This window comes from Enhydra lutris, unplaced genomic scaffold (assembly GCF_002288905.1).
Source record: "Enhydra lutris kenyoni isolate GAN:26980312 unplaced genomic scaffold, ASM228890v2 scaffoldscaffold13, whole genome shotgun sequence".
In the NCBI taxonomy this organism is placed as follows: domain Eukaryota; kingdom Metazoa; phylum Chordata; class Mammalia; order Carnivora; family Mustelidae; genus Enhydra; species Enhydra lutris.
This window is the reverse complement of record NW_019154097.1, coordinates 51,214,987-51,232,088: the sequence shown is the minus strand read 5'-3', so window position 1 is coordinate 51,232,088 and position 17,102 is coordinate 51,214,987. Positions and strand designations below refer to the sequence as shown.

Sequence of the window (17,102 nt, the reverse complement as noted above, 5' to 3'; positions counted from 1 at the left end):
GGGCTTCAAATCACAGACAATGTGGTGTACACGGCCATGGGGTCACTTGGAAAAGGTGGTCTCAGGTTTGAAATCACTTCCACGGGAAGTTCAGTCTTAAAGCAGCGAATTGTTGTTAGGTTAGATTCACTTTGGAATCGAGGTTTTATTTCACATTTTGTTGTGTTTTAACGGGTGACCAAAATAAGTTCAGTTGTTGTTGAGGTAAGTCTTGTCTTTTTTTTTTTTTCTTTGAAAAACAAATGAGGAGTGGCGCCTGGGTGGCTCACTGGGTTAAGCCTCTGCCTTCTACCCAGGTCATGATCTCAGGGTCCTGGGATCATGGGGCTCTCTGCTCAGTGGGGAGCCTGCTTACCCCACCCTCCCCGCCCGCCTGCCTCTCTGCCTACTTGTGATCTCTCTCTCTGAAAAATAAAAGAAAAAAAAAAAGTAAAACAAATGACGAATAGTCACTGTTGTATCTGCAAAAAGGATGTATTCGGATTAGAAGCTCTGCAGACACAGGATTCTTATATTAGCATCCGAGTCTTGGCGTGAGATGTGAGCGCTCTGACTCGGGAGCGGGTACTAAGGTCTCAGGGGTAGCCCGGAGCACAGGCTGGTGTCCTTGCGGGCGTAGCAGGAACCGGGAGCACACACCCGCTACCGGCTATGGGCTACAACCAGAAGACCAGCCCACTAAGGCGCCTGCGCCGGGGTGAGCCCGCGCGGGAACCGCCCATCTTCTCCCCTCGGAGCAGGGGAGGGGCGGAGCTTGCTGCAGGACCCGCCCCCGCTAGCGGCGCGGGTCTTTTGCCTGGTGAGGAGCTACTTCCGGATCCGGTGGCAGGTTCCACTGGCTGGGAGTGAGGTGGTGCTGAGCTAGCTGGCGGGCGGACGGGCGGGCTGGGCTGCGGCCCGCGCGCGGCGGGCGATGCTGGGAGGCAGCTCCGGGACCCGGGAGCGCGAGGCGGAGGGCGACGGGGCGGGGGATGTGCCTGCGCCGCCCGCCATCGAGTTCCCGGCCGACGGCTCAGACCCCAAGTATGATGGTGAGGAACCTGAAATGCCGCGGCGGCCGTCCCCTTGCACCCGTCCACCTTAATTCCCGGGGGGGCAGGGCGCAACGAGCATCGGCGCGGCTCCGGGGCGAATTCGGCTGGATCCGGGCTCGAACCGGCGGCTCAGCGGTGCAGTAAGGGGGGGCGGCGGGAGGGCGGTCTGCGTAAGGTAAACATTTATTGCAAGGAGTGTCGGCGACCTGCTAGTTTGTTGACGTTTCTGTTCCGTGGTTTCCTCTTTGCGGATTCGGCTCTGGACGTGCTAAGATTTCCCTCAGGCCTCTTTCCAGCTCCGAGCCCTGCGGTTTGTAAACTTCTAGAAGGGGGCTTTGCAGACCTTATATGCCTGACCGTTCGGGTTCCGTGTTTTAATTTGTAGCTTCTCTTGCTTTTTGCTCCACTGATGGGGGAGCTAAATCCTCATGGTGGGTCGGTTTAAAGAAAAGAAATGCCCAAGTTTTTTAATCCTTTTTTTTTTTTTTTTGAGGCTTTTGGTTACTAGGAAATAACGGCGTTAAGTCAGGCAAGTTATTCTGCATAAAGTGAAGGGTACTTAGAACATGAACTCCAGCCAGTTTAAAGTATCTAGTATTTTATTCAGATTTTATAGGGTCTTGCATTACTACCGGTTGTTTTGGCAGTTTTTAAAGCTAAATGGTGCTCTCAAGATTGAATAATACTGATTCAGGGAGGTTTTTACTTTATGGTGCTTTGAATAGGATGATTACAAGGAATACATGTAATTTCATGTTCAGTTGAAACATGAAACAAGTATTCACATACAGTGGATTTGCAGTTGGAAGCGGAGTTGAAAATATTAATTTATTCCTTAAGTCCTCCGATCTTCACGCATAATACTGTCTATAATTCTTGACTCTAAAGGGGTTCAAACACAGACTGGTGGTAATTTTGAGTACATTGACAGGACGGTTTTAAGAGAACTGTTTTTAAAATTTTTTTTTTCAAGATTTTATTTATTCATTCGACAGACAGGGATCACAGGTAGGCAGAGAGGCAGGCAGAGAGAGAGAGGGGGAAGCAGGCTCCCCACTGAGCAGAGAGCCCGATGAGGGGCTCCATCCCAGGACCCCGAGATCATGACATGAGCGGAAGGTAGAGGCTTAACCCACTGAGCCACCCAGGTGCCCCTAAGAGTACTGTTTTTTAATGAACTGATTTTTTTTCACACATAACCTAGTGTACTATGGTAGCTCAGTAATACAGGAAGTGTTATGTCAAAGGAGAAGCCTCAGCTGTAAACATGCAAAAGTCTGTCTTTGCTGTCACATTGTGATAAGGTTGTCTGCAAAGGAAAGATTATTCTGGAAGGGAGTGATCATAGATAAGCTTTGAAAAATTTCTTTCTACTAGGTTATTAATAATACTCTTGTGTTTACATATTGGCTTTTCTTCCAAAGAGGCCCAGAATATCCAACGTAATTTATCTTTTTATGTGAAAAGTAAGGTCTATGAAAAAAACGTAGTTTCGTTTTTAGAAGACGTAGAATCAGAGCAGTTACGTGATTTCTCGAAGATCACCGGTATGATGTGAGGAGGTCACTTTGCCAGGTTAGGGTAGAGTCAGAAAATTCAAAACCTAGATGTCACTCTAAAACCTGTGTTCTTTTGTCTATTATGTAGGGAGCAACTTTGATCAAAATTACTATGTAACCCCCCCCCCCCCCCGAATAGCATGCAGCAGGAAAGCAACAGTAAACCCATTGCCAGACTCTTTGGTTTTTAATTTCTTTCATCTGACAGAAGTTTTTCAGAATTTTACTCGGATTAATCCTCCACGTTTCTCTCTTACTTAATAACGGATCATTTATTTCAGATCATTATTTTCCTGAGGAGCCCGAAGTAGGTGTTCCCTTTCCTGTTTTGTCCTGTTTGTCCCCTCGTAGTTGGCAGAAGTCTAGAACTCTAATTCACCTAGGATCTCATCTCATTTCTTCTTCTTTTGTAACAGGGCCTGACCTCGTCTTTCCTATTAGCCTCTTTACTCTTCCTCTACTACTTGATCGGGAGCGAAACGGGAAGTGCTCAGCTTTCGCCTTCATTTCCTTGCGATTTTACTCCTTCCTGTGTTTGAGTATTTGTGTGCTGCTCTTTTTCAAAGTTGCCATTTTCTTGGTGTACTTGGTTCATTTGACTCTGATCATTCTTTTTTTTTCCCCCTTATTAAAAAGTAGGATTTTCAGGGGCGCCTGGGTGGCTCAGTCGGTTAAGTGTCTGCCTCCGGCTCAGGTCGTGATCTCAGGGTCCTGGGATCCAGCCCCTCATCAGGTTCCTTGCTCTGCAGGGGGTCTGCTTCTGCCTCTGCCTGCTGTTCGCCGTGCTTGTACTCGCTCTCTTGCTCTCTCTCTGACAAATAAAATCTTAAAAAAAAAAAAAAAAAGGATTTTCTCATTGTAGAACACAGGAGAGTGAGAGCATAGAAGCAGAAAACCCTCCAAACCCTAATCTCATCACTGTGGACAATTCAGTGTATTAAAAAAATTTTTTTTTCACATTACCAAGTATGTGGAAAATATAGAAAAGCCCAAAGAAGGAAATTTAAAAACCACAATCTCATCACCTAGAGATTACTGTTTACGTTTTAGCATAGCCAGTGAACATTTATTCACTGAGTTTTGCATTTAAAAGTCTTTGTCAAAGATACCACAAATGGATTAAAGATTTCTTTCTTTCTTTCTTTTTTTTTTAAAGATTTTACTTATTTGACAAAGAGAGACACTGAGAGAGAGGGAAAGGGAGAAGCAGGCTCCCCGCTGAGCAGAGAGCCAGATATGGGGCTCCATCCCATGACTCTAGGATCATGACCTGAGCCGAAGGCAGATGCTTAATGACTGAGCCCCGCAAGCGCCCCTAGATTAAAGATTTCTGAGTTTGTCCAAATAAGGTAAAAATTTAGAGGAATCATTTGGAAAAATTTGAGGAAATAAAAAAGGGAAAAGTCACCTGTACTCACATTCCAGAGAACTGGCTGTTAACAGTTTGGTGTATTCATTTGCAAATATTAATATGAGCTGCTGTAAGCCAGGTGGATTCCTAGATACCAAGGATCAAACAGGCAGATTGAAAAACAGCATGCGCACTAGTGTCATTTCTTTTACAAATTCTGTGGATATATAATTGGAAACAGAGGGGGCAGAGATTTTCTGTTTTGTTTTTTTCTATTGCCTATATGTTTATATAGCTTTGAAATATACTTCTAAATTGTGAGGAGTATGATAAATCTTTTATGTTCTAATTCTTAAATATGATGTTATACTAGCATTTTCTTGTGAGAAATTAGCCTTCAAAAACATGAAGACCACATATTTTGTATTATCATTTCAGTCTTTGCCCTGTTGTTGGAAAATAAGTTTCTCTTTTATCATTAGAAGTAATAGTTGGTTTGACACCCGTACATAAAAGTCTTTGTTGATATCTGATTATTTCCTCCGACTACATCTACAGAAGTAGGATTTGTTGGCTTAAAGAAATACATTTTTAAAAAAGTTTTTTTTTTTTTTTTTTTTTAAGATTTTTTTTTTTTTTAGGTTAGGGGGGGAGAGTGGGGGGGGGGGCGATGGGGAGGGGGGGGGGGGGGGGGGGGGGCAAGTGGGCGGGGGGGGGGGGGGGAGTGGCAGGCTGAGAGAGAAGCAGGAGCCTGCTTCCCTGTTGAGCAAGGAGCCCCATGCGGGGCCTCCATCTCAGGACCCTGGGATCATCACCCGGCTGAAAACAGACACTTAGCCAAAGGAGCCACCCAGGCTCTCCCCCTGCCCCGCCCCAGAAGTTTTGATACATTTTGGTAAAATGATGACTGGAGAGGTGGTATTGGTTTGTATGAAACTACCTACCCTCACTTGCATTAGTACTATCATTTTTTAATTTTTAAAATTTATTTTTTATTTTTTTTTATTCATTTATTTGGCAGAGGGAGAGACAGCAAGAGAGGGAACACAAGCAGGGCGAGTGGGAAAGGGAGAAGCAGGCTTCCCGCTGAGCAGGGAGCCTGATGATGTGGGGTTCGATCCCAGAACCCCCGATCATGACCTGAGCTAAAGGCAGACACTTAACTGGCTGAGCCACCCAGGTACCCTCATAATTATCTTTTTATACACCATCATTTCCAATAGGTGCCTAGTCTCCTATATGCATAGCTTATAGGAGCCTTCCAGTAGCTTAGCAGCCTTCCAGTATTCCAAACAGTATTATGCTGAACATCTTGTAAACATACTTGTTGTGCTCTGTAAATATTTTCATAAAAACTTGAAGTGCTGAGTCAAGGCTTTGCCCATTTTGAATTCTGTGATACATGTATTGCTGAAGGTTACAAACACTTTTAACACCCTGTGATTAAAAATGTCTCCTTTTCTGTGCCCATAATAATACCATGTATTCCAGGCTTGGAGTGGTTACCAACCTGACGGCAAGTTCTGGAACCACAGTTATTTTAGTATGTATGTCATTAGTTACAAGTTACGTTAAACCTAGTTGAGTTTTAATTATGCTTCATTTTATTGTCAGAGCTCTATATAAATTTTACGGCCGTTTCTTTCTCTTGTCATGTGTAGTGCAGATCTGTGTACTGGATCTGAATTTATGACTCACGAGCTTTACAAGGCTCTTGTTGCCTGTCCCCTGCCTCTTCCTCTCTACCTGTTCCATTTTTCCAGCACAGTTTTCTCAAACATTGTTCCTTCGTGCTGTTTGTGGTCGATTCAGTAACATGAAATAAACAGTAAGCTAGAGCTTATAACCTTCAGCCGGAAGCGCCAGCTTGTCCATCTGCCTGGTCTTGTCTGGTGGAAGGGGGATGGGCTTGGGTGTCGCGCCGATCTGTCTGCTTGCAGGTTCCTTACCCGCTGTGTGAGGTCAGGGTCCTCATCTGTAAAGCGAGAGCGGCATCACTTCCTTCCACTGGTCTGTGAGGATTTGAGGCTGTGCATGTGGACCGGTTGGCAGCACACGGGGCCCTAGATGGTTCCATGCTGCCTTCCTCTCCCCACTTCGCGCTGCCAGACTTCCTTCGTTATGCCAGCACCTGGGCTGTCCTCTCCAAGAAAGGAAGCCATCCTGTTCCCTCTTGTTCGCTTGGATGTTTACTTACTCATTTATTTATTTCTACCTTGGCCCACACCATTCCTCCCTCAGCTCTCACCCTCCCCGTGATCGCATCCTTCTGCTAGTCTTCCAACTTCCAGAGTCCCACCTCGACACTCAGCTTAAAGTCTGTCCTGATTAACCCCACTCCGGTTAACTCCTGTTCTGTGTTTTATTTCCTTAAATGGACATAGTTTGTGTTTTGTTAATTAGAAGATGCTGCTTTGTCATTATGAGATATGTTTCCCATTTATTAACATTTTTTCCCTCTTTTAACTTTTAGAATCCGACGTCCCTGCAGAACTCCAGGTATTAAAAGGACCCCTGCAGCAGCCGACTTTCCCTTTTGCAGTTGCAAACCAACTCTTGCTTGTCTCTTTGTTGGACCACTTGAGCCATGTGCACGAGCCAGACCCACTCCGTTCAAGACAGGTGTTTGAATGTTAGTAAGAAAAAAATCTTCTGTGGGGCGCCTGGGTGGCTTAGTGGGTTGGGCCTCTGCCTTCGGCTCAGGTCGTGATCTTGGGGTCCTGGGATCGAGTCCCGCATCGGGTTCTCTGCTCTGTGGAGAACCTGCTTCCCCTTCTCTCTCTGCCTGCCTCTCTGCCTACTTATGATCTCTCTCTCTCTCTGTCAAATTAAAAAAAAAAAACCTTAAAAAAAAAAGAAAAAATCTTCTGAGTAAACCTTGTAAAAATACTACATTGTGGGTCTGAGAAAGCAGCTGGTATATAAGTATTTGAAATAGGTATTAATACTTGAATTTCTTGAACGCATTTTTATATTTACTGTATTCCTTGAATAAGGAAAAGCCAAGCACTTCTGCAGAAACTTCTGCAGAAGAAGAGAAACTTCTTTTTCTGAGGAGCCTGGTGACTTCAGACTTAACTTTGCCCTAGTGTTTTGTTTGTGCACATCTTGTATGTGCTGTTTGTTGGTTAGAGATAATCAGTCCATCATCGAAAACAATAACTCACTGTTGTCAGTTCTAATCACGTTTTGCCTGTTGCCTTTGTTCTTACTTTGTTGCCTGTCAGCAGAAGGTGATGTATTTGAATGTCAGGAGACTAGTAAGTTTACATTTTTTCTTGCTTTTTTAAAAACAGAGCTCCGTGCTTTACCAGCTGACCAGACATGGTGAACGGATGACTGATCAGTATCCAGTAGCTAATTCTAGATATGTGCCTATCAGGCACAGTACCGATTGTTCCTTCTCTCTTAGAGGGTTAATCTCTAAATTGTAATGTGTATAAATGTAACTTTTTTCTTACAGAGGTTTCTTTTTTTAAGATTTTATTTATTTGAGAGAGAGAGCATGGTGGGGGCCAAAGGGAGAGGGAGAAGCAGGCTCCCTGCTGAGCAGGGAGCTGACTAGGGACTCGATCCCAGGACCCTGGGATCATGACTTGAGCAGAAGGCAGATGCTTAACAGACTGAGCCCCCCACATGCCCCAAGGTTGGTTGTTTTTTGTTTTTTGTTTTTTTAAAAGAGGCTATTATCGGGTGCCTGGGTGGCTCAGTGGGTTAAGCCGCTGCCTTCGGCTCAGGTCATGATCTCAGGGTCTTGGGATCGAGTCCTGCATTGGGCTCTCTGCTCAGCAGGGAGCCTGCTTCCCTCTCTCTCTCTGCCTGCCTCTCTGTCTACTTGTGATCTCTCTCTGTCAAATAAATAAATAAAATCTTTAAAAAAAATATAAAAGAGGCTATTATTACTCTGTAGTCTCTTTAAAATTGCCATTTTATTGATGGCCTTTCTGATAATAGTTTTCTATATTCTTCTTCTAGTGCTTTGCCAGACCTTTATCAAAATGGGGCTGCTGTCTTCTTTCACCTGTAGCGATGAGTTTAGCTCACTGAGACTACACCACAACAGAGCTATTACCCATTTAATGAGGTCTGCCAAAGAGAGAGTTCGTCAGGTAAGCGTTAAAATACAAACTTTGTGTATGACAGAAATATTTTAATTTCAGGAGAACTGTATTTTAAAGCATTGTGGAATCCTGGTTATAATACAGGTTTATAAAAGTATTAATTTGTTTATTCAGTAAATATGTACAAATGACTACCCATGTGTTAGGCTTATAGGCGTTGGGATTCCAGCAGTGAGCAAAACAGACAAAAGACAAAACACCTGCCCTCATGGAGGCTTATGTTCTGTTCTTTTCTTTTTTTTTAAGCTTATGTTCTGCTGAGGGGGCAGTCAGCAATAGAAACATAATAAAAATACATAAAAAGAAAGGGGTTGTTACATGGTGGTAAGCATTAATGGAGAAATCGAAAGCAGTGAAAGGGCTTAGAAAATGTGTGGGTTGTATACTGGGTGGCCAGTGACTGAGGTCGGGAGCTAGCTGCAGTTGAGAGCATGAGCCGTGCCCCTGCCTGGAGGAAGAATGTTCTGGGCAGAGGATCAGCCATCTCCGAGGCGGCAGTGTGCTCGGTGTTTTTGGGAAGCTGAGTGGCAGCCATATGGCCAGAGTAGCATAAGCAAGGGGAGAGTATGGGAGAGGTAGGGCAAGGAGGGTCGGGGAGGGCAGTCAGACGGACAGGTGGAGGGGGATCCTGAAAGCCATTTTAACATCTTTGGTTTTTTTACTCAGAGCAAAGTAGGAAGCTTTATAAGATTCTGAGCTGAGGAGTGAGGTGATCTGACTTACATGTTAATGGGCCACCGCAGTTGCGATGTTAGGAATGGATGGAGGGAGGCAGAGGCAGAAGCAGGGGGGACAGGTGATCAAACAGCCAGGAGGTGATGGTAGCTTGGAGGGGTAGTAGCAGTGGAGATGTGAGAAGTGGGCCATTTCTGCTTCTGTTGTGAAGGTGAAGTCAGAATTCTTTGCTGATAGAGCTCCTTGGTGAGTTCTCAGCCTTATCAGCAAGATTATAGCTTTTTTTAGTAGTGATCTTTGGTTAAGACAGAAATGTTTTCAATTGTAAACGCCTAGGTGATATTGAAAAAGCCAGAATGTTTTTCTTTTTTTAAAATATTGTGTGAACATTTGGGACTATTAGTGTGACGTTGAATTTTGTTAGACTCCTCATTCCATGAAGTTTGCCTAAAATGCTTTTTAAAATAATTTTCTGATTTTTAGGATCCTTGTGAGGATAATTCTCATATCCAGAAGATCAGGTACGTGTCAAATACTTCTGTGATTGTGCGAAGAGTAAAATGTCCGAAAGAAATTAAGATTAGGAACTGATCCTGAATTCATTAGAAACTAATTTTGAAGTTAAAAATAATGTAGTTTGGGTAGTTTATCAAAATTAAAAGCTTTATTTTCAGAAATTAATGACTGCTCCAAGATTTGCTTTACTTCTCTTACCCCTTATGCTCTCCCTCCCCCATTCTGTGTGGATTCCATAAGCCCCACTGTTTCTTTTTTTTTGTTTTGTTTTTTGTTTTTTAATTTAATTTTTTCAATGTTCTAGAATTCATTCTTTATGCACCACACCCAGTGCTCCATGCAATACGTGCCCTCCTTAATACCCACCACCATGCTCACCTAACCGCTTACCCCCCTCCCCTACAAAACCCTCAGTTTGTTTCTGGAATCCACAGTCTTTCATGGTTTGTCTCCAACTCCAATTTCCCCCAACTCCCTTTTCCTTTCCTTGACCCAATGTCCTCTGTGTTATTCCTTATGCTCCGCAAGTAAGTAAAACCATAAGATAATTGACTCTCTCTGCTTGACTTACTTCACTCAGTATAATCCCCAGTCCCACCCATGTTGAAAAAGTTGGGTATTCATTATTTCTGGTGGAGGCATAATATTCCATTGTATATATGGACCATATCTTCTTTATCCATTTGTCTGTTGAAGGGCATCTTGGCTCTTCCCACAGTTTGGTGACTGTGGTCATTGCTGCTATGAACATTGGGGTACAGATGGCCCTTCTTTTCACTACTTCTGTATCTTTGGGGTAGATACCCAGTAGTGCAATTGCAGGGTCATAGGGTAGCTCTATTTTTAACTTCTTAAGGAATCACCACACTATTTTCCAAAGTAAGCCCCATCATTAATTCAGAGCACTGATACATAGTCTTTGTCGGGGGAACAACATTGAGTTTTGGCTCTCTGTAGGAAATGCTAGTTTAAAATCTATAACTCATTAAGACATTTTTCATTAAGAAAATTAAGTAAATTTATTGTTGAGCTCAGCTAATCAACTGTCGCCCGTTAGTCGTCCTTAGTATTCCTGCTTTAAAACACTGATAATTTCTAATTGGAATACTAATTACTGGTAACATACTTGATTAGCGATCCCTTTGCCATCTCTGGTTTTTCCCCTTGCTATCTTTATTACATGTTGATTTGCTTAGCAAATAATTTTCTTCCTAGAGCATGAGAAATTTTGTTTTGGCTCATCTTTTCAAATCATCATAATTCAGTGATCAGTAAGGTTGGGCAGGTTAGTGATACAGCGAGTGTGAACTATGCTGGGCACCTGGTTCTTTCATGTTTTAATATTGATTGGTTGTTTGTATTTCACTTTTAGGTCCAGGGAAATAGCCTTTGAAGCCCAGACTTCACGTTACCTAAATGAATTTGAAGAGCTTGCCATCTTAGGAAAAGGTGGATACGGAAGAGTGTACAAGGTTGTTTTCCACAAATCCGTTTTGACCTCCTACTCTGAGCAAATGTATTTTGAGTTGTTCTCATGATTATTATTTAAAGTGCTCTAAGGGAAGTTCCTAGAAATCATGTGTGTGTACTCTTCACTAAGATTTGTCATCTCTAGGGAAGTGGGCAGGTTTTAACTTTTTCTAACCACATTGGTGGTTTAGGCAGATTCTGGAAACCGCATTAATTTACTTAAAAAGGTATCACGGAAGAAAGCTGTGCTTTTGTATTTTGGGCCTCATGTGGTTCTTTTGCTAGCATTTCCATTTTTCAGACCTCGAGTCTCTAGGAGTCAAAGTCTCAGTGCAGTTTGGAAGCTTCTGGTCTAGCTGACTGTGGCTGACTTTCCTAAACATAGTAAAGACACTTGTCTTTTGCTTAAATTTATCTCTTGAGCTAGTTTGGATCCTAAGCTCAGGTTAGAATAACTTGCTTTATTCAATTGAATTTAATGGCACAAATATATTTTCTCTTTTCCTCTACTTTTTAGGTCAGGAATAAATTAGATGGTCAGTATTATGCAATTAAAAAAATCCTGATTAATGGTGCAACTAAAACAGATTGTATGAAGGTATGCTTTTTTAAAGTGTATTTATTTTGAATAATTGGGTATTTAGATCCTTTTGAAAGAGTTATGTGTGTGTGCATTTGGCAAATACTAGGTGTTGTGGATTGCTAAGTTCACTAAAAGTGGGTCACAGTAAAATTAACATGAAAACCAAATTTTTATTTGACTTAAAAAAATTTTTTTTTGAGAGAGCGAGTGTGTAAATGGTGGGGAGGCGAATAAGGAGAGAGAGAGAATCCCAGGCAGGCTCCATGCTGAGCATGGAGCCCAGTGCGGGGCTCGATCTCACAACCCTGAGATCATGACTTGAGCTGATACTAAGAATCGGACGCTTAACTGACTGAGCCACCCAGGTGCCTCTCTCTAAGCCACCTGGGTCTCTTATCCTGGACACAGTGGTGACAGCAGGACTGGATTCATTAGGAGGAATGAAATGAGAGAATGAACATAAATGGGCTATGAAAAGTAGAAAACACTAGATATGTGTCAGTTAACTTGCTGCTGTAACAATTCCATTCTTCTCTCAGAAATATTCCGATTATTTTACCATAGTTTAGATTCCTTGTTTGGATGTGTTTTTATTGTTTTGCTCTGGAACAAGTAGTATTTGATGCCATGCACATTGAACAAGTTGTCAGTAAAAGCCCGATCTAAGTGCGTTTCCTCTTCAGGTACTTCGGGAGGTGAAGGTGCTGGCAGGCCTTCAGCATCCTAATATCGTAGGCTATCATACCGCTTGGATAGAGCATGTTCACATGGCCCAAACACGAGGTAAGCCATTGCAGATGGTGTAGCTGCGGGGTTGGCAGACTGCAGCCCCTGGGCCGAACCCGGCCTGCTCCTGTTTCAGTGCCTCCTTCGGGCTGAGAGTGTTTTCTGCCATGTTTAAGTCATTTAAAAGGGATCGGAAGAATACTTTGTGTGAAAGTTATATGAAATTCACATTTCATGTCAATGAATAAAGTGCGTTAGGACCCCAGGCTCATTCATTCGTGTGTTGTCTGTGGCTGATGTTGTACCGCCACAGCTGAACCGAGTAGTTGCACAGTCCTGGAAGGCCTGTAAATCCTACAACACTTACTCTTGGCCCTCTACAGAAAGTTTCCACCCCCACCCCAACCGGCTCAGGGCCCAGCGTAGTTGTAGTAGTTGTGGAATGGCTGTTTTTATCGTTCCTAAAATGTATCAGGCATTTGAATAAACAAGCTAGGATGCTTGAAGGTGGGTTTTTGTTTGTTTGTTCTTTTGCAGATAGAATTTCTGTTCCGCCGCCATCTCTGGAGGTGATCTCCAACGAAGAGGACGACGGGTATGTGGACCTGTGTAGTTTGACACGTTAGATGTAACCGTTCACCTGCCCTGGGTTTTCTTCGTCTTTTTGCTCGTTTTCATTACAAAGTGTTAAATGGCTGCTGCTTCTCAGCTAGTTCGGCCATTGTGGTTAATAAATATTGTTGCTAGAGAGATCTGATGCCAGGGGCTTCCACAGTTTACCAGTGAGATTTATGTAGGCATGAAGGGACAGCTGAGTTACTCTTCATCTTTTTTTACATTGATTTTTATCTTTGCCATTTTTTTTCCCCCTCCAGAAGTCAGTATGTTCAAAATGATGAAAGTAACAGCTCATCCATTATCTTCGCCGAGTTCACCTCAGAAAAAGAAAAGCCCTTAGGAGAATCTGGCCTTGACAATCAGAATAACAGATTGGTGAACTACAGCACCAACTTAATCACAAGGGACGCCAGTGAACTTGAGTCATCCAGTTTGCTCCCAGGAAATGGTTTGGTGGACTTGCCTTCCAGATCGATTGTTGAACACCAGCTACCACTTAGGCATCATCCCGACTTGGAAGAGAATTTCACATCCACTGGGGAATCTTCTGAAAACTTAAATTTGTTGGGGCAGACAGAGGTAGATCACTTTCCCAGAATCTTCTGATGATTTGTTACTCACCCATGGTCGTAGTGTGGAGGACCCGTGGCTAGATGTGGCCTCCCTTTCACCCCAGCTGACTGCGTGACTCCCCCCCGCCGGCTTCCCTCTCTTACTTTTCATTTGTCTTTGTCACCCTTTCACCTCCCCATGTCCCCCTAGCCTGTGGCCCTTGTGTTGGGTCTTCACTCCTTTGCTTAGTTAATGCCTGCTGATCCTTTCCTGGGCACTTCTTTTCCTCCCAATTTTTGCCCCCTGGAGTTGGAAGCATTGTTCATACTGTTTCTGTCGTGTGTTCATATCATGCTGTGCAGATATATTTATGCACAAAGGCCTTCTCTATTTTGGAATGTGACTTTAAGAGAGAGGAGAGGAGAGATCAGGTCTGTTTTTCAGAACACTCTCATTGAGGCTCACTCCCGTATGCTGGTGAGACTGCCACATACTCTCACCGGTGTGGTTCTTTGTGTTAAAAAGGACTTTGAATGCTAATAAGCCTCTGTATACTCTGGCATACTGGGATCACAGAACCGTGTATGTCGTCTGTGTACGCACGTGCAGAATTAATTCTTGTTGCCCAGGGTTATGTGGCTCTGTGCACGTGCTTTTTATGAGACACAGAACTTGGAACAGAGTCACCTGAATACACAGGACTTGAGTTTGAGGGACCATTCATCAGAGCCGTTCCATTTCTCCGCAGTACGTGTGGGAAACTTTCCTTGGTTCCTAAATGCATGCGCTATCTATCGTGAACTTAAGTTGTGCTTGCCTTTTCTTTGGACAAGTTATTTAAGGACATAGCGAGCCTCCAGAACGCACGTCTACTCTGAGGTGCTCAGAGAACAGTCAGGTGGCACCCAGCCATTCTGGTTCTGTGTCTGAGCTTTAGACACCGTGTGTATGGTGAGCAGGCCCAATGCTTTCTGCACTAGGGCCTCAGTGTCCTCATCGGGAGCTCATCCCGCTCTGCAGCCGTCTCCTGCCCGCTCGTGTCCTAACACACTGTTTGAGGTATTCCTTTCTTCCTCTGTCTCCTTCACTTGACTTTGGGCTTCTTGGGCAGACGTGTGTCTGTCGTCTCTTTCCTGAGCACGCGGCCCCCTGCTTGGCCTGGCAGAGGCAAGTATCTGTTGACTGCATGCATAATGCGAGCAAGTCGTACCCAGGTGGGAGCCAGCCGTGTTGTCCCCCAGGTGCAGTACCACCTGATGCTGCACATCCAGATGCAGCTGTGCGAGCTCTCGTTGTGGGACTGGATAGTTGAGAGAAACCAGAGGAGCCGGGAGTGTGTGGACGAGTCTGCGTGTGAGTACCGGTGGGTCTGGGACAGTGGGCTGGGGGATGGGGCCACGGGCAGGCCTTCTGATGTAGGAACTACCTTTAGGGGCTTAACACTAGGGTAGGGGGAGTGGGCAGAATCACCTTTTTGAAACAAACCATTGTGCTTATTTCACCGTTTTCAAGAGCATCCAGGTATTTGGAAGTTAATTGTCTCTGAGATGAAGACATAGTTTGTGGATATCCAAGGAGTTATGTGCTAGAATTTAGGTTAATGATTTGGGTAGAAAAGGTCTTTTAGAATTTATTTATTTATGTATTTATTTATTTGACAGAGATCACAAGTAGGCAGAGAGCCAGGCAGAGAGAGAGGGGGAAGCAGGCTGCCTGCCGAGCAGAGAGCCTGATGCGGGGCTCGATCCCAGGACCCTGAGATCATCACCTGAGCTGAAGGCAGAGGCTTAACCCATTGAGCCACCCAGGCACCCCTAGCACTTTTTTAAGGGAGAAATTTAAATATATATTTTTAAAAACTTGACAATGTGATACTCTTGCAAAGAGACACCTTTGAAGAAACTCTTAAAGAAGGGTAGGCGGTGAAAAGTTTGTCTCTTAAGATCCAGATCTCCTTCCTTCCCTTGCCGTTAGATATCCCCTAGAAATACTGTTAGGCTGATAATTTAAAAAATTATTTTAACACTGGCTCTCAACTTGTGCCACACAATAGAATCTCCTGAGGAGCTTTAAAAAAGATATCGATAAGACAGAGTAAGAGATAGCAGGCTGAGAAAGACGACCACCACGACTTTGGCCAAGGTGACTATGGCTGATGTTCAAGGTCAGCATCAGCATTGAAAACCATTCCGTGTGTGACCTTGAGAAGGTGTGATGAGAAGGCCATTTTATCTCTGGGGTCTTTCTCCCTAGAACCCGTAATGTCAGCCTAGTTATAAGAAAACGTTGGACAAATCCCAGCCTAGGCACATTCTATGAAATATCTGACCTGAACTTCTCAGAACTGTCCAAGGTCCTCATAAACAGGAAAAGTGAGAAACTGTCACTGAGGAGCCTCATGAGGCCTGACCACTAACTGTAATGCGGTATCCTGGATGGAGCCCTAGAGCAGAGAAAGGATGTTAGATAAAAACTGGGGAAGTCAGAATAAAATGTGGCCTTGCATCAGTCTTGGGGCATCGACTGTGACAGGTGTACCGTACCAGTGCAGGTGTTAATAATGGGAAACCGGTTTGGGGGGTAAATGAGGACTGTACTATGGTCTCAGTGTCTCTGCAGAGCTAAGATTGTTCCAATAAGTAAAGTCTCTTTTTTTTAAAAAGGGTTTTGTCAGGGACTGTACCAGCAATTTTTATATAATTATGAAATAGGGCTTGGCCTTTGATATATATATTTTTAATTTTCTTGTCAGTCCTAATGTGTAGCCGGAGTTGAAAATCACTGTATTCAGTGATCAAAACTGGGGATGCAGGTGACCTGATTTTAAGTAAAGACCCAGCTAAATATTAATTAGTAATCGTTTGCTGTTCACTCCTATATACTCTGACATTTTATTTGGTCTAAAATATAGGTCACTTAATACACCCAGAATCTTAGATTCGCTTCCAGGGGAGGTAGAAGCAGAATGCCTCCCTCAAGACTTGAGTCCCTCAAGACTCAGGCCTCTCCTCGACGCTCCCCATCTCTTTCCTGGACAGGACACGCCAGTCTTTGCTCAGTTCAGTCGTGGCAAGTAATAAGCCGGGGTAGTTTCAGTTCCCTGTAAAGTTATAGTCTCTGCTGCGTGAGCATCATAGCGGTAGGTGCAGATGTCTCTATAAAAAGAAGAATGGTTTATTAAAGTCCTGTATCAGTTCATCTTTAACCTTCCATTTGGGAAGTAAGTAATGAGTCCTCATGATGTATTGGGGTAACTGATTTTCACCATCCAGGACAATGAGCCTTTGAAAACAGGGCAAGATACATAGGTTACTTGCTCACATGATGCATGTTTTTCTTCGAAAAGTATTTTTAAAAGGTTTAACTTGGTCACGTTCCCCGCGGGTGCATACCTTCCTTCGACTATAGTTTTACGTCAGTCATCGCCAACAACCCATATGAGAGAACCAGGCTTGAATCCTGGTTCTCACACTCGCTGGCGGTGAGGTTTGGGGCAGGTCGGGTAACTGCTCTCAGCCTGTTTCCTCCGCCGTGAAATGTGGATCGTTGCATTTGATGGGGTGTGGATTGACGGGCTCAAGGCAGAGGATGCGTTGCTGAGGGAACGGAAGCTGTTCTTACCTGTTCAGGCCTGTGTACAAGGGCCCGCTGTTTGGCTGGGTTAGGTGGGTTAAAATGAGAACCTGCTACAGACCAAAGGAAGGTAGTTGTTCTGAATGGCTGTGAGGGTCCCAAAGCCCTCTTTCATCTGTAGACAGGAGGCTGCCGCTCCAGCATGGGGGCTGTGATGGTGGCCGTGCTTGTAAGTGGGCCTGCTTCCCCCTCTCTCTCTGCCTGCCTACTCTGCCTACTCTCTCTCTGTCAAATAAATAAAATCTTAAAAAAAAAAAAAATAGA

At 44.0% G+C, this 17,102-nt stretch overlaps 1 protein-coding gene across 2 annotated transcripts in view; it reads left to right on the top strand.

Moving 5' to 3' along the window:
* Positions 1 to 833: 833 nt before the first annotated feature.
* The window catches only part of LOC111145992 (eukaryotic translation initiation factor 2 alpha kinase 1), a 27,224-nt gene continuing 10,955 nt past the window's right edge, over positions 834 to 17,102 (top strand). Inside the window, exons 1-10 of one of the 2 annotated variants that reach the window (XM_022501350.1) lie at positions 834 to 1,031; positions 6,418 to 6,576; positions 7,920 to 8,053; positions 9,224 to 9,261; positions 10,629 to 10,728; positions 11,244 to 11,324; positions 11,993 to 12,092; positions 12,573 to 12,630; positions 12,911 to 13,232; positions 14,447 to 14,558. In XM_022501350.1, the coding sequence (XP_022357058.1) occupies positions 914 to 1,031; positions 6,418 to 6,576; positions 7,920 to 8,053; positions 9,224 to 9,261; positions 10,629 to 10,728; positions 11,244 to 11,324; positions 11,993 to 12,092; positions 12,573 to 12,630; positions 12,911 to 13,232; positions 14,447 to 14,558 (1,222 nt within the window). In that variant the 5' untranslated portion in view covers positions 834 to 913. Of the gene's footprint in view, positions 1,032 to 1,178; positions 1,345 to 6,417; positions 6,577 to 7,919; positions 8,054 to 9,223; positions 9,262 to 10,628; positions 10,729 to 11,243; positions 11,325 to 11,992; positions 12,093 to 12,572; positions 12,631 to 12,910; positions 13,233 to 14,446; positions 14,559 to 17,102 lie in introns of those variants that run through there. The other variant, XM_022501351.1, reaches the window with a different exon arrangement.